General features: G+C 30.3%; 7 protein-coding genes across 7 annotated transcripts in view; 3 read left to right on the forward strand and 4 right to left on the reverse strand.

The window, feature by feature from the left end:
- KNS1 (serine/threonine protein kinase KNS1) lies at positions 1–2,088 on the forward strand (the record flags this gene model as incomplete). The annotated part of the gene is made up of 1 exon (XM_001643235.1): positions 1–2,088. A coding segment is annotated over one exon (2,088 nt), but the record flags the coding sequence as incomplete, so codon positions are not given.
- Positions 2,089–2,821: 733 nt separating this feature from the next.
- MRPL15 (mitochondrial 54S ribosomal protein mL57) lies at positions 2,822–3,550 on the forward strand (the record flags this gene model as incomplete). The annotated part of the gene is made up of 1 exon (XM_001643236.1): positions 2,822–3,550. One exon carries the CDS (start codon positions 2,822–2,824, stop codon positions 3,548–3,550), a length of 729 nt encoding a protein of 242 aa, XP_001643286.1.
- Positions 3,551–3,955: 405 nt separating this feature from the next.
- On the reverse strand, positions 3,956–7,066 carry Kpol_1027p3 (uncharacterized protein; the record flags this gene model as incomplete). The annotated part of the gene is made up of 1 exon (XM_001643237.1): positions 3,956–7,066. The coding sequence occupies one exon, from the start codon at positions 7,064–7,066 to the stop codon at positions 3,956–3,958; it is 3,111 nt and encodes a 1,036-aa protein (XP_001643287.1).
- A 1,345-nt stretch (positions 7,067–8,411) lies between these two features.
- On the reverse strand, positions 8,412–10,019 carry CDC3 (septin CDC3; the record flags this gene model as incomplete). The annotated part of the gene is made up of 1 exon (XM_001643238.1): positions 8,412–10,019. The coding sequence occupies one exon, from the start codon at positions 10,017–10,019 to the stop codon at positions 8,412–8,414; it is 1,608 nt and encodes a 535-aa protein (XP_001643288.1).
- Positions 10,020–11,865: 1,846 nt separating this feature from the next.
- Positions 11,866–14,520, reverse strand: DUG2 (glutamine amidotransferase subunit DUG2; the record flags this gene model as incomplete). The annotated part of the gene is made up of 1 exon (XM_001643239.1): positions 11,866–14,520. One exon carries the CDS (start codon positions 14,518–14,520, stop codon positions 11,866–11,868), a length of 2,655 nt encoding a protein of 884 aa, XP_001643289.1.
- Positions 14,521–15,137: 617 nt separating this feature from the next.
- On the forward strand, positions 15,138–15,575 carry MRPL27 (mitochondrial 54S ribosomal protein mL41; the record flags this gene model as incomplete). Its single annotated transcript, XM_001643240.1, has 1 exon — positions 15,138–15,575. The coding sequence occupies one exon, from the start codon at positions 15,138–15,140 to the stop codon at positions 15,573–15,575; it is 438 nt and encodes a 145-aa protein (XP_001643290.1).
- Positions 15,576–15,827: 252 nt separating this feature from the next.
- The window catches only part of SSH1, a gene marked incomplete at both ends in the record, with an annotated part of 1,384 nt that continues 844 nt past the window's right edge, over positions 15,828–16,367 (reverse strand). Inside the window, one exon of the mRNA XM_001643241.1 lies at positions 15,828–16,367. Coding sequence (XP_001643291.1) covers positions 15,828–16,367 — 540 coding nt within the window.

Raw genomic sequence — 16,367 nt, forward strand, 5'->3', positions numbered from 1 at the left:
GCTGGCGCAGCTCCTGGTACACATACCACCACTTCCACCACTACTACAACTACAACTACCACTTCTAATCCAAATAATATCGATGGAAACATCGTAAACTCATTGATAGATGAAAGCGTGGTACTGGATGACGACGACGACGACGATGACGAAGATCTAGAAGAACTATCAACTACAAATATATTCCATTCAGACCACCAGTTTCTTTACTCAAAAGACCCCTCTCATCACCCTTTGATAGTCAACGGAGCAAGATATAAATATAAAAAACAAAGAACCATCTCTTTGCCACAATTGCCATATGCAAAATTACTATACAATACTACTATAATAGATCAACACTCAAATGAAGGCCATTACACCTATAGAGGTGGTGCCACTCAGAACGATGACGAACTATTGAATTTAACTGGAAATTCAAATATAACCCTGGATTCAAATAAATTAGTAGACTTGACAGTTATAAGATCACTCTCGCCAACTGTCACCTCAGACTACTCTTCTCACCCTATCAAGAGAAGACTATCTTCAATAACCAAATACCACAGACTGCATCATCACACTTCTTCTTCCACAAGCGCATCTTCTTCAAGCCACAGCTCTTCTCGTAACGAGTCTCACTTCCAAACTGATAAAGACGGCCACTATGTGTACAAAGCAAATGATATCTTTTGTGATGGTAGATTCATCGTAAAGGAACTACTAGGCCAAGGAACCTTTGGAAAAGTACTCAAATGCAAAGACAATCTAGATTCTGGAAATCTAGTCGCCGTGAAAGTAATAAAAGCAATCGAGAGATATAGAGAAGCTGCAAAAACTGAGCTGAGAATTTTACAAACTATTCATGATAATGATCCATTAGGAAATTATCAATGTATTCTATTGAATGAGTGCTTCGATTACAAGAATCACATCTGTTTAGTGACAAACTTATACGGCAAGTCCATTTATGATTTCATGTGTTCTAACGCCATCGCAAGGTTCCCTGGGTCTCAAGTACAAGCAATTGCAAGACAGCTCATAAGATCGGTCTGCTTCTTACATGATTTAGGAATAATCCATACAGACCTAAAGCCAGAAAATATTCTCTTGGTAGATGATTCTCACTATATCTCAAAGCAATTACCAAAGGAAAAATTATCTTCTCTAAGTTTAAGAAGGAAGAATGCAAGTAATGGCGGTATTCATAAAATTTTAGTCAATCCAGAAATTAAAATTATAGATTTTGGTTCAGCTATTTTTTATAACGAATACCACCCTCCAATCATATCTACCAGACATTACAGGGCCCCAGAGATTATCTTGGGTTTAGGCTGGTCTTACCCCTGTGACGTTTGGTCAATAGCATGTGTACTGGTAGAATTGGTTACTGGTGAATCATTATACCCAATACACGAAAATTTAGAACACTTAGCTATGATGCAAAGAATTAATGGTCAACAATTACCAAAGAAAATTGTGGAGAAAATGTTTTATAAAGTTACGCATAAATTAGGCAACTTGCCTGCAGATTTAAATACCACTGTCGTAAGGCATTTCGACAGGAAAAGCTTAACATTACAATGGCCAGAAGTTAATAAAAATGGTGATATGGTGACTACAGAAAAATCGATGAAAAGAGTAAGAGATTCTTGTGATAGACTGGATCTACACATCTCAAGAAAAATATCCACCGATTTCTTTGGGGACAATTCCCTTACAATTAACTGGAATCTATCGCCAGAACAGAATTGGAATTTAATAAGGCAAAAGTTATCAAGTTATAACTCACACTACCCAAATTCATCTTCGACACCAAATTCTCCAAATAATTCCTTATCATCTTCTCCACAAAATTACTACTATCCAAATTCTTCTAACATTAACTCTAACGGACTAAGCTCATTCTCTTCAAGTCAAAATTCAGATAAAGTTCCTCTAGACAAAGAAACGTTCTTGTTTTGGTACTGGTTCGTTGATTTGTTGAAAAAAATGTTCGAATTCGATCCTACTAAAAGAATAACTGCAAAAGAAGCATTGGATCATGAATGGTTCAACTTAGGTATTTTAGATGACGGTATTTCAAGTTTTGAAAACTTTTTAGCATAAATGTTTCAAAGGTGCTATGTTATTATTCATTTTAAAGTTGTAACAAAAATCAGAAAAAAAAAACAAATAACATGAACAAAATAAAAATAAAATTAATAAAAAAAAAATGTTCAACAGAAAATAATCCCACAAGAAACACTCATTAGTATTCCTTATGTTTCGTTTTCTTTTAATCATTTTCCTTTATTTTTTTGTTTTTCTGTTTGTATCATTTCCTCTTCTCTAATTAATCTAATCATTTTTAATAATACCCATCATTACATTTCTTTATATAGATATATTTAATATATTTAGTATATTTATATATTTGATAATATTCCTTACCTCAAATTAATGTTAACTTCAATATATTCTATATATTAAATAATGTGTTTTATTCATACTGTCATCAAATATCTCTGTTCCTCGATATTAATTCATTGTAAAATAAACTCATTAAATACGAAGTGTCTCGACTGCTTTAAAAAAATACTTTTGGATTGTGAAGCTTTAATTTTGAAAAATCTGAAAAAAATAAGACTTGAAAAGGAATTAAGTTCAACGATGTTTAGTTCTCAATCTAGAAGAACATAGAGCTCAACAGTCCAGGAAGTTTGGCTTTATATATCGAGATCTTATTTATATTATCAGACCGCTGCTAATTTGGAATTAAAGGAGAGTTAGTGTATTCCATTTTGTATCAATTATTATTTTTATTTTTTTATTTTTAGCCAATTGTAAATAGTCCAAGATAATGATCTCTTTAAGACAACGAACTGCTGGGTTAAAAGCAATTTTAAACCCAACCCGTTCTATCACATATCTACACTCAGGAACTAGAGTAAGGGGTTTGAAAAGGGACCCAGCAAGTTTTTTGGTTAGTCCTAAAGGTGTTAAATATGATGAATTGAATAGAACTGAATTTAATGAAAAAATTGATAAAATTTTGAACCTGTCAAAATATGATATAAAAGTACCAAATGATTTATTATTACAATGCTTTACTCACAAATCCTTTGCACATGGTATTAAACCTTACAATGAAAAGTTATCCTTGTTAGGTTTACAATTTTTAAAATTACAAGCTGGTATATATTCCATTAGTCAATCGGTAAATTTATCACCAGTACAGGCAGGAAAGATTCAAAAACAAATTGACAACTTGAATTTTACTAATCTAGGTACACAATTCTCAAAATTAATTATATCTAAATATTCAACTTCGAAGTTTATCATTGAAAAAAATTTGGATTCGTTGATCTTTTGGAAAATGAGAGATCCATTCAAGGCTAAGAATTATAATGGTGACCATACCATTAATTCTACAGTCTTAGCTGCATTGATTGGTGGTATATTAAAAACTAATGGTCCTGCAAAGACTGCAAATTTTATTACAGGTGAGTTGTTAAATAATGACAACACCGCTTCTTTATTAAAATTTGCTAATGAAAAACAAAGTATAGACCAAAATAAGATTGAATAAATTCACAAATTAGAACAATAATCTAATATTCAGACCACCAACTTTAACGTACTTACAGAATGCATTATACAAATATCCGTTATTAATTCATCAGTTTAAAATAAACACTATGACAATATCATCATTTATACTGATACCGAATATTACTGTAAATAGAAAATTTAATAATATGTCTGTATATTTATATTTATATATAGATAAATTCTGTTAATATCATTCTACTGGATAAAAAAATAAATTGAAGAGATGCTTACAATCTTTTCCTTAGTAGCTTTACCAAGCATTTCTAAATTTAATAGAATAACAATGAAGGAACTAAAATATAATAGATAAAATTTTCATTTAATTCTTTTAATAACAATAATAATACACTCATCTATAAAAATATTATTTATACAGATATATTTAGTTTGAAGATTCTTCCTTCAAGCTAGCCTCTTCAACACTCTTCACCAGCTCTTTAGTACACTTTGCAATATCAAAAGCAATGCCTGCTAATCTTTGTTTAAATTGTTTATCAGCATACTCATTATCTGAAGCATTTTCTTGTATTAAACCATCCTCATTAAATTCACATAAGGTAATAATTCTACGGCTACAATCTTCAAGACTTTGAACAACCCAACTACCGTGTTCTTTCAAATGATAATTACGGGTTTGTTCCATAGATATGCTAGTTGCACTAACCATCTGACTGATGACATTATTAATATCAAATGCTTCTCTTTTCAAACCACCTTTTGTTGAACTAGTGTCCTTTATAGAAGTTAACAAAGTTTGAATGGTAGAGATTACTTCTACTGTTTGATGCTCGACATAAGACAAAAGTTCCGATAATGTATTTTCTGGATTATTAACTTCAAAATTTTCAATATCAAATTCATCACTAACTTCTGTTTCACTATTATCATCCTCTATATCGTTTATGTCGGTTGATTTTGAAGAAGGTTCGGAAGATTCAGTCGTTCCAGGCTCATCAACAGTAACAAATTCAAATTCAGTATTATCATTGTCTGTATCTAGGTCTTTATGCATATGAGTTTCATTTCTCAAAGTTGAATCACCATGTTCATCCATATTTTTGTCATTTTTCAATTCGCGGCTATTATGTTCAGTGTCTGGACTTGTTACAGAGATATCTGGACCATTAACTTTTACACTATCATCTCTATCAATGCTCTTCATATTTGTATTTAAATGTGGAGATTCAATTTTACGTACAGTTGCAAAGTCAACCGTATTGACTTTAGGCTCCATTGAAGTGGATTCATCTTTAATGGTTGGACTATTTGAAGAGTGATTTTCCGATGATGTATCTGCTTTAAATGCTGGAGATTCTGATGATACAATGCCTAGACCAATACCTTTATTTTTTTCAGGATCATTATTATAACCCTCCTGTGTGATTGTTGGTGATTGAATAGCTCTGATCGAACTCTTGACAGACTTACTATTGTTATCTTGTCTATCAATTTTCTTAGAAGATATTTCTTCATTGGATTTTGATGTTGGTCTTGTTTCCAAAATGGAAGAAAACATACTAGTACCAGATGGTTTTCTAAAAGTTGATTTCTCTAAAATACGGTTTGCTTTTTGAGTAATTTTTAGTGGCTTAACAGGTGATATTTCTTCTTGGCCATCATCTTCCAAAAAACTTGAATTCTCAATTGAAATTGAAATGTTAGGTCTAGAAGAACTTGCAATTGAACGAACTGGAGAGTTAGGAATGGATTCGTCTTCAGTGTTGTTTAAAGTTGCATTAAGTGTCAAATCAAAATTATCATTTGGGGTAATTTTACCAACCGAAATTAATTTACAGAGGGCAAATATTAATTCAGCAGCAGCAGCTTGTACTGTGATCTTTGGTAAGATTTCACCATAGACTGCATAATATCTTACTGAACTGATCAAATGAGATAGAGAAGCCCTCAGTAAAGTTAACTGATCTCTAAATTGTGAAATTTTGAATAATTCAACAACTTTATCTATTTGGTTTGTTAATTGAAATAATATCTCAAATAGTTCATTACCAATGTCTGATTGATCAGATTCCAAAACACTAAAGAATGATTGAATTGATAAATTAATTTCTGATACGAAGTAAAATGGAATCTGACCAGCTTCGGATATGAATTTTGTAATCGATTCTTCATTTAATGAGTACTTTGGTAGTGTAGCATTTGCTGATTTCTTTGCTCTCTGTAGTTGTTTATCTTTGTCTTTAATTTCAAGTTCTGTTATTCTTTGTCTTAGTTTCTCATTCTCTATTGAAAGTGCACTTACCTTTTCGCTAAAATCACACAATTCTGCTTTCATGGGTTCATTTTGAATCCATTTGGACTGATCATTATTTACTGACTTGGTGGTATCAATTGGATTGACTGCAGGTGAGGACTTGACTGGTGATGATGATTCTAAAATTGATAAATCTTCATTATCAACAAAATCAAGTCCTTCTTCTAAGTCTTTACTTAATTTAGGTAGAGCAGCTTCATCCTCTCTTATGAAGTTTTCATCATTTTCAAGTGATTTCCGGACCTCCTTTTCAATGTCTTTACTCGGTTCTTCAACTTTCTCATATTGCTCTTTAGAATACTTACTTTGTTCATCAACTGTCTTTTCCTTTTCTACAACATCAGTAGTCTGTTCTTCAATCGGACTTTTTGGAGCATCAAAAGCATAATATTTCTCGATTGGACTAAATATACTATGAGCAGGAGAATTATTTGATGGTGACATTTGCATATGTTCCATTGGAGGTTTGGAAAACATGATATCTTCATCAGGAACGAACTTATTTGATACCTTTTTATTTACTGGCGTTTTCAAAATAGAGTTGGCCTCTTCCTCTTTTGTCTCAATTTCATCGTTACTGGTATTGGTCTCACCAGAAATTGTCTCTGTGTTAATGTCTTTAGTACTTGGCTCATCCTCTTCCTCATCTGATGACCAGACCATTGAAGCTTTCTTTGGTATGATATTTGAGGATTGTAAACCCGAAGGCTCTGGTTTTGGAGAGTTAATCGATTCATCTCTAGAGATTAAAATCGATGGTTGTGTATTTTCAGTGAAGTCTGTTGTATCATTGTTATATTTTGAATCATCTTGATTTTTGCTAAAATCGTCACTCGATCCACTTTTATCATTTAAAGCTTCACCATATCCTCTTCTTTTAATCTCATATAATATATCGTCAACTAAATCACCGAACCTTGTCATAGTTAAGGTAGACAATTTTTCTCTGGCTTGATTTCTCTTTATGTGGAATGCATCTTTTGGCAAAAGATGATCGGTTTGATTGTCATTTTCGCTGATTCTTCTTTGTAATTCATCATAAACATCTGTACTTAGTTCATAAAATTGAGAATCAGAAAGTTTAAGTAGCTTTCCTCTTGCCTTTTGAGCTCTTGATGATGCTGAACGCTCTTGTGCTATACCAGTGACCTTGAAGAAAGTTTCCAATTCATCATGATACTTCTTCATAGACTCATGTTGAGAACCGTTTAGACTCTTCATTGTCTTTAACTGTTATATTGATTATGCTTCTTGGACTTTATTCCTGTGTGTCTCAATTGACCTAACCTATATATAGCAGTGGGTATTTTGAAATTGAAAGGTGCTTTAAATCAGTATCCAACGAGGTTTTAAATTTAATTATTATATATTTAATTGATAAAATTCCAATGTGATTTGTTTAAGTTTAAGATTATAAAGCTTTCAAAAATTAATTCAGGATGAAAGCATTTTCATTACTGATGAGGTTATACCAGGTCCAAGATACATTTTGATGGTAATCTTGATCAAGTAAAATGCAAAAAAAAAGATTAAAATTACTTTCTTATTAAAATAACTACAATGATCTCTGAGTAATCTTAGTAGAACGCGAAACTTCTAATATATTTTTTCTGATGTAAAAATTAACGTGTGATAAATGTACCGACAAAATATATAATAAAGTTTAAATAAGACGCGTAAAGGGAGGAAAGATCAATAAATTGGCAGAGACAGAGAGATATCGAAATCCATTGAACATGATAATGAATTATATAGATACCATTTTGGTGTAGAAACTTTAAATCTCCACTCAAAATCCACAGGCAATGATGAACAATTTTGAATCTAAATTTATTTTTAGAGGGACATTATTTAATCTTGTCTATTTATTTTTTCTTGATAATTAGTTAATTGTCTTGCAGACTTTTTTCTAGTAACAATTGACTTTAGGTTTACGATGATTTCATGGGCCAAATAAGTCTCAATTTACATCATCCAACTGCATGTAGTACTTTATGATATATATATATATATATATATATATATTTCACATAAAATATTTCCTTTCCTGCCGTCTTAGTTTGCTTTTTGTTGTTGTATGAGACGAGAGAAAGCTTTTCTTTTGATCACAAGCAAATGAACAATCAACAAATATTGCCAGAGTTCATAGGAGATAAGTGGTGTTTCTTATATTTATTACAGCGATTTATTTTGTTTTAACCATCAAGGAAATAGTTATTGTTGATATTGCATTAATTACGTTCATGCGATAAATACCGCTTATTTTAAGTGTCCTTGAATAAAATATATTTTTGATAGCTACATAGAATATGATATAATTAAACAATGATACTATGCGTAGATATAATTTCTTGATTACTTTTGAGAAACATGGATTATAAAATTTTTTGAATTTTTGTTTTATTTTATTTTATTTTTTTACATACTTTAAAATTAACATTTAAAGGACAACGTTGATTAATATCGATAAATCTTTAATGAGAAATGGTAAATAGAAGATAGGAGGTAGTTAAATAGGGAGATAACAATACTTGAAAAGATTAAAACATTAAGATATTTTTTGAATCTAACGTAAGAAACCCTTCTTCTTTTGAGCAGGAGAACTTGTCATTTGATTTGCAATAGACATTTCTAATTGATGCTTCTTTTCTTCCAATGCTTTTAATTGTTTTGTTAATTTTTCTTTCATTTCCTTATGTCTGGCAAATAATTCAGCTTCAGATTTTTGTAATTTCTTTTCCTTTTCTGAGACTTTGGTTTGGAAGACAGATTTCATTTCGGCTTCTAATTTAGCAAGTTTTGCTTCATGTAATTGTTTGTCTTCTTTTTGTCTAGTTTCAGGATCAAATTCCTTAAAAACTAAATTATCTTGGTTAATACCCAATTTTGTTAATTTTTCAGATCTATAATTTTCATATAATTCATTATTTGTTCTTTCACGCAATTCTTCTAAATATTGTCTTACCAAGTAATCACGCAAGTATACGAAATCGTTATGGTTAGCATTATCAACTTCCACAATACCCCATGGATACGATCTACCTCTTACCTGTTTACCTTCACCATTTACCACTAGATCAGTGGATCCAACGACGGCAAATGGCAATTTATTGTATAATTCGTCTGTCAATTTAATTGTTTCTTTATCATCCAATTCATAGTGAGGAGGTTTGAATAATTTAACACCAGCTTCTTGTAATTGTTTTGTAATTTTTCTTTTAAAAGAGTCGATTTCTTCTTCGGTTAAAATGTCAGATTTAGCAATAATTGGAATCAAATTACATTTTTCATGAATTTGTTTACAAAATTCTAAGTCCAATGGCTTTAAGAAATGAGCAGTTGGTTCGATGAAGTACAAACAGGCATGAATTCTGTTATCTTCAATTACCGATCTGTTGATTCTATTTTCGGCATCCAAATATTGATCGAATCTAGAGTCTACTTCTTTAATAATTGGTTCCCACGAGTTTGTGTTATCGATAGAATCACCAAAACCTGGAGTATCTACGACAGTTAATCTTAAATTAACACCATTTTCTTCAATGATTGTAGATACAGATTCGATTCTAACATTTGGTTGATTTGATTCACTGTTACCATTACTGCTATTGTGTTTATTGTTGCCATTGTTTGAGCTTACATTATCAGTATTAGTGTTTTCAGCACTTTCTTCATTTGAGATAGTATTATTATCATCTTCTAATTTAATTTTATCTAAATTATCGGTAGTTGAATTAACAATATTAGAACCATTTTCTTCATTATAAATGTTTTTGTTAAACAATGTATTGATCAAAGTTGACTTACCCAAACCAGTTTGGCTTACACATAAGATGTTTAAATTAAAACCTTTTTTAATTGATTTTCTATGCCATTGCTTTGGTAAATTAGCGAAGCCTACATAATTTGTTATTTTACGACGAATAATTCTTAAATCTGGTTGTTCCGGTAAAACTTGACTCAATACTTGATTAGAATCAATTGCAGAATTTCTATTTGATTTTTGACGTTCGAATTCATTTAAAGAGATTTGTTCATTATTTTCCAACATGCTTTTTGAACTTGCATTACTATTACCCAAATCGTTTGATTGATCTTGTGTAACTGAATTGATCCCAAGTGATCCATCCATGTCTTCTTGTTTAATAGGAATCTGGGATGTTGCTACTGTCATTTTTATCAGTATCTTTTTTTTTTTTTAAAATATTCTACCCACCCTTTGGTTAATTCTCTTGAAATAATATCCAATTGTTTGAATTGAATATAAATAGTATCTCCAAATATACTATAACTATGTAAAATAAAGATATCAAATAAGTTTGTTAATAAGGATAATAAAAAACAGAAAAATATATATATCTATGTTTGTAATATTCTTATGATCTGTTTTTTATTATTTAATTTTATATTTTTCCAATTCTATTCTATTCTATTGAAATTGAAATCGAAATTGAAATCGAAATTGATATAGACTAGTAATATTGGATCAACAATTTAATGGATAAACTTGCTTAACAAAACAGTTCGAAAATGAAAGAATTATCTAATATTTGATACGTTCCAATTGTATTAAAAAAAAATAACAAACTAAATCTGTCTTCTTTTTTTTTTTAAATACAATAGTTTTTATTACACAAATGAATCAATAAAATCGAACAAAAACAAAAGAGATTGAATATATTGAAACTCTTTTTTTTTATTAATTTATGGTAGTTCCACAGAGATGTACCAAATAATCTAAATATAAGTAGCTTATAATACAAATCCCGTTTTGATCCAGTAAATATAAATCAAAATGGAAGTAATAACAGTAAATTAATCTTTTTTTTTTGAGATGAAGCTAATACAATTGTAATGCTAAAGAATCCTAATCACAAATTATTAAATTGAGTATTAAATTGATTGTATATATTAATCATACACGTCAAATGGAAGACAACAATAATAATAACATACAAAATTCGAAATTTGAAATCCAAAATCAATAATAAACAAATAATTAAATGAATAAACAAATAAATGAATGAACAAATGAATTATCGAATTAATGATAATGAGTTAGTTATGTGGGTTTTGCACACAAAATTCTGTTAACTAATTAACCTGACAATTGATTAGATCAAAAATTGCATCAAACAGTAGTTTAACACATTTTTGTTTGTAACTTAGATCAAACAGAATTCGAACTTGTATAGCGTTTTCCTTTTCTTTTTATTTTTTCTTATTAGCATATTAATCTTCGAACTCTCTAAGGTTTTCCTGAAAAAAACCCAAAAAAAACATAAACCAAATCCGAATCGAGATCAATTTGTGTTGTTGCTGCAGTTGCTTCTCCTTCTCATGCAGTTGCTGTATTTTTTCTTTTTTTTGTTTTCTGTCTTTCTTGTGTATTTCGAATAATTCTCTACGGTTAAACAAAGAACAAGAGCAGCAGTTGCATCATATACTCTATACAATTATTGTCTTTTTCGAATCAACCAAGCGCCAAAAAAACAATTTTACAAGTGCTTCAATAAATCGAAACGAAGCGAAACGAATTGAAACCGGTACAAAACGACACAGGAAGAACATTTTATTGGAAACCGCTTTTGGGCATTAGAAAATACATGTCTTTTGTTTGAGAATAGTTTGTACCGGGAAATGTATTATAAAAGGGGAAACGTTCTATTCAGATTACCGTATTTGGATTTATTCTAGTTTGGGAAATTAGAAAATTTTAAGGGAGGGTAACGATATAGTAGTCGTGTGATATGATTTGTCTTATCGTGTGTGTTTTGTGGAAATGAAAGCAATAGAGAAAGAGTTATGTTATAAATCGTAATCACGTGCTTGATAGTTCAAATTATATATTGAACCAAAAAATTTTTGTTCAACCATTATTAAATCTTGTGTCAGTAAAAAATACTGCTAGGCTATTTATTAATATATAAACCTTTTAAAACATTTTGTGGTTTTATTTCATCTTCTTTAAAATATTTTTCAAATAATTAAGTATGACTATTAATGCAATTATTATAAAACTACAACCTATTAAATACTTTATTTAATATTGATGCCATTTGTGATAAGTTTCTTATTCTTAAATTTTCATTATCAAGATGTGCATTGTCAGTAGACTGTCCACAAGGTATTTGTACTGCTGGTGCATCAAATATCATCTCCAATGTTCTTACACATGGAATAGACCCACCTTCTCTTACTAATAATGGTTCCATATCCCATGCAATTGCTACTTCTTCTTTTAGCAGTCTGTATGCAGTACTATTAGGATCTCCTAACCAACCACTTGCCTCGTTAACAATATTGATTTTCAAATGATTTTTAGTCTTCAATTCATTAAAACATTGCTCAATGTAATTAATAAAATCAGTTTTGATCTTCTCAACAGATTGTTCTGGTACTAACCTAATCGATACACCGATTGATGCTAGCTTGGGTATAACTGTTATATTGCCTGGTCCACTGGTCTTCATTGATGTTATCGATAATGAAGGCATAGTCCAATTTGCAATTAAGTCTTCCAATGTTAAATTCCTATTCATCGTTGTTACTTCAATCACTTTTTGAATTCTTTCTTTATCATCGGAACTTAATGGAACTATCGACTCATAAAAATTAGGAATTTTAATATAATCATCTTCATTTTGCAATTTAGATATAATAGATACTAAATCAGAAACTGGTTCCATATGGATCCCACCAGCTAAACCCGAATGACTATCTGGCTCATCACTAAATATTTGAATCTCTGCATTAATTACACCTCTTAATCCATAATTTAAACATGGATGATCTTTATCAACCCATGTAGAATTACTTAGAAAAATCCAATCAACTTTAGGTCCAATCAAATCTTTATATTTAACACAAATATCTTCTAATCCTAATGAGCCGATCTCTTCGTTACCTTCAATTAAAAAGACAACATCATTTACCAGTGAATTTTGTTGAAATAATGACGCAACCGCATAAATAGCAGCTACCAATGGTCCTTTATTGTCACTAACACCTCTTCCCTTCATGTATCCATTTTCACAAGTTAATCTAAATGGATCAGTATTCCATAAATTAGTATTACCAGATGGTATAACATCGTAATGACCATACCATAATATTCTTTTTTTATTATTATTATCAGGGTCCCCGTTGAATTGGGCAAAGACAACTGGATTTCCAGTAGAGGCAGGGAATATTTGGGTTTTACTAGCACCAAATTCAACAAATAATTGTTGCAAATGATTAGCACATCTTCTTGAATCCATTTGCTGTGTGGTATCCGGATTTTGTGATACTGTCTGAAATGCTATTAATTCTCTAACTGTATCCAGCATAGAATCATTATCTAATACAGCCGGTTTATAATACGTAATGGAATTGGAGCGTTCTCTAATACATTGATGTTCCGTATATTTATTCTCTGTGGAATCACCAATGTTCATCAAATGAGACAAATTCCATAAAGTCAAAGAACCATCATTACCACCGGTAAGTAAACTGACTGGTTTGTTACAAACATTACATTTCCTTTCAAATACTTCTGAACTTAATATTTTACCTTGATTCGGATCCCAATTATGGAATTTATTATCATAGAAATGAGTAATTCCTGATTCATTAATGGCAAATACATGGTTGTGATAAATTGATAAGGAAATGATATCGTAGGGATCCGGCGTACGTAAAGTTGAAACAAGCTGTCTAGTATTCAAGTCCCAAATCTTCAGAACACCATCAGAAAGACCACAGTACAAAAATGGAAATTCAAATGTTTGAGATAATACACTGTCGTCATTGTCAAAAAATTCCGGATCTAAATCAACAGAAATTTGTCCAATACTATCTTTTGTCACTTTCCATAATTTACTCAAACCATCACCACCACCTGTAATTATAAATTCCTTAGCAACAATACTTTTATCATTATTTTCTAAAAATGTATGCTGTAATCTATATATGGAATAGATAAAACCATTGTGTGCGTAACTTATAATATTTTCGGAAGGTATCTCTAAGATACAATTGTTAATTAAATTTTCTGGAGAACTTGTGGAAAATAAAGGTGAATCAATTTTCTCTTTAGATTTTAAATTACCTCCAGGTCCATTCGAATCAAAAAACTTATCATATCTTCTATGTGGTAATCTTTCGAAATCAGTGTCAGAATTAAAATCTTCACTTTTTATTCTTTCTTGTAAATTATCTAAGAATAACATACTTGCATTCTGACAACCAATAAAAAGAGTATCTAATGAATCTAGATATCTTATTGAGAAGATATCACCAATATCTGTAATTGTATATATTGTCGCATTTTCATTTATTTGAATATAGCTATCTCCATTCATTTCTCCAACAGACCAAATTCTCACTAAAGAGTCTGCACCTGCAGAAAAAAGGTACTTTTCATCATCTGAACGTGTCATACATAAGACACTAGACCTAGTATTTACATCATTTAATGAACCTAACCTTATAGTCTTTATTAAATTATAATTTGGCATATCAAATACTAAAATTTTTGAATCTTGAGTACCTGCAAATAATAAATTTTTTGATGGAAACGGAACAATTGACAATATAGAATAAGAATGATTCCATCTATGAATCAACTCCGGATATAATAACACATTAGAATTATCACGACCTCTCTTCTTTGAATTATTATAATTTATCATCTCCTAACTATTATGACTCCGATACTAAACTGTCTTAGTTTAGATAATATGCAAATTAGGGATTAACAAATTCTTAGAAAAAATGTTCAAACTAAAAATTTCAGTATAAACTTTATTCCAAATATTTAAATTTATTTAATCCTTAAATGATATCCTTATATAAATATCATAATCAATCAGTAAGTTATTATACAATTTTTAAATTTCAACCTCTAAATATCTCAGTTATTACTATATCAGATAATCGTTATTACTTCTTCTAATTCATAATACCGAAAAATAAAAATCGATGAGATTTGAATCATTTTTTTTTTTAAATTTTGAGAGAAAAATAAAATATCAATCAATTCACGTGACCAGTATCGATTTTAAGAAAATATTCGAAATGAACTGAAAAATATAGAATTTTTGAATATTTCAGTAGTAGATGATTGAACTAAAGATTTTAAAAAGCAATCTAATATCCTATTATCCACTTCAGTCACAGTACTTCAGTTCCGATCCTCAGTTGCTGTAGATCGAATAGGCTCTATATAGGTGCTAGAATAATTTGAAAGTAAGTCCAAATAAAGTCTAATTCGCAGAATTGTTTAATTTGAACAAATTATTAGCTTAAAATGAGAGCCACATTAGTAAACTTATTTCATGAATCTCCTGTATCACTATTGACCAGACCTTGGAAGAAGACTCGTGATGGTACTTTATTCTATGGTTTATCCAAGTCAGGTAATATACGTACCACTTTGACTACAAAACAAGGTAATAAAAATCTTTACAAGGGTACCAGATCATCAGGTATTGGTAGATTCACTAACCATGGTAGATACATTATTCAATGGGAAAAAGTGCGTACATTCGTAACTCCTAAAAATTATAATACTGATTTAAAACCATTAGTCAGTAAAGATGTGCCTGAATTAAAACATGCATTTAAAGGTTACGAAAATGGTGTTTATGATACCAAATTATATTTTGCAAAATTAAAAGATTATATCAAGAATGGACAAGTTCAAAGTAAAGCATCTGATATCTCATGTTACGTGGAAAGGGGTTGATGTACATTTCACTACATCCTGTAAATAATTCTTAGAACAAATATATATATATGAACAAAATATTATAAGTTAAATATTTCAACATTCAATAATCATATCATTTTCATTTTAATTAACCTTATCTAGTTAATTCACTTTAGTACATATTGATTTAGTATACAATTGAATCGAGTAAAGTTATGTCTTATTTACTTATTTGATCTAATTTATATAGTTGAGTTTAATTTTATTTTTCGAAAAAATTTAAAGTTATTACATGAAGCCATTTGGAGCACCTAAAACTTGTGTCAAAGCACTTTGTCCTCCAGATTGTTGGTATTCTAAGGTGATTAATTCCAATAAAGAGAAACCACCGGCAATACCGATAACAATACCAGCAGCTTTACCTTTCAAACCCAATAATTCACCGGCAACAGCGATTAGGGCTAAAGTGGTAGCACCAGTAGTAGCAGCAATTGGAACGACCTTTTCCAATTCCTTGGAAATGTTTTGTTCTCTACGACCTGACAAAGTAATACCTTGTTCCTTAAATTGAACGGCCAAATCCTTTGAGGAAGAGCCAGAAATGTTTTGCCATTGGTATGCGAACCAAACACCGGTAATGACCATGAATAGAGTGAATACAACATTGGTCAATGGTTGTTCCATGATACCGACGAAGAAAGATCTTGGTGGAGTAATCAAAGATAATGGGAAGGTTGGAACGTATAAAATGTTGTTACCATTTTCGTAGTGACCTAAAATCTTACAGATAATGCTATCAACATTGTTCTTGGCGATCAATTGAATCAA

Source organism: Vanderwaltozyma polyspora, genomic scaffold (assembly GCF_000150035.1).
Source record: "Vanderwaltozyma polyspora DSM 70294 KpolScaffold1027 genomic scaffold, whole genome shotgun sequence".
NCBI lineage: Eukaryota > Fungi > Ascomycota > Saccharomycetes > Saccharomycetales > Saccharomycetaceae > Vanderwaltozyma > Vanderwaltozyma polyspora.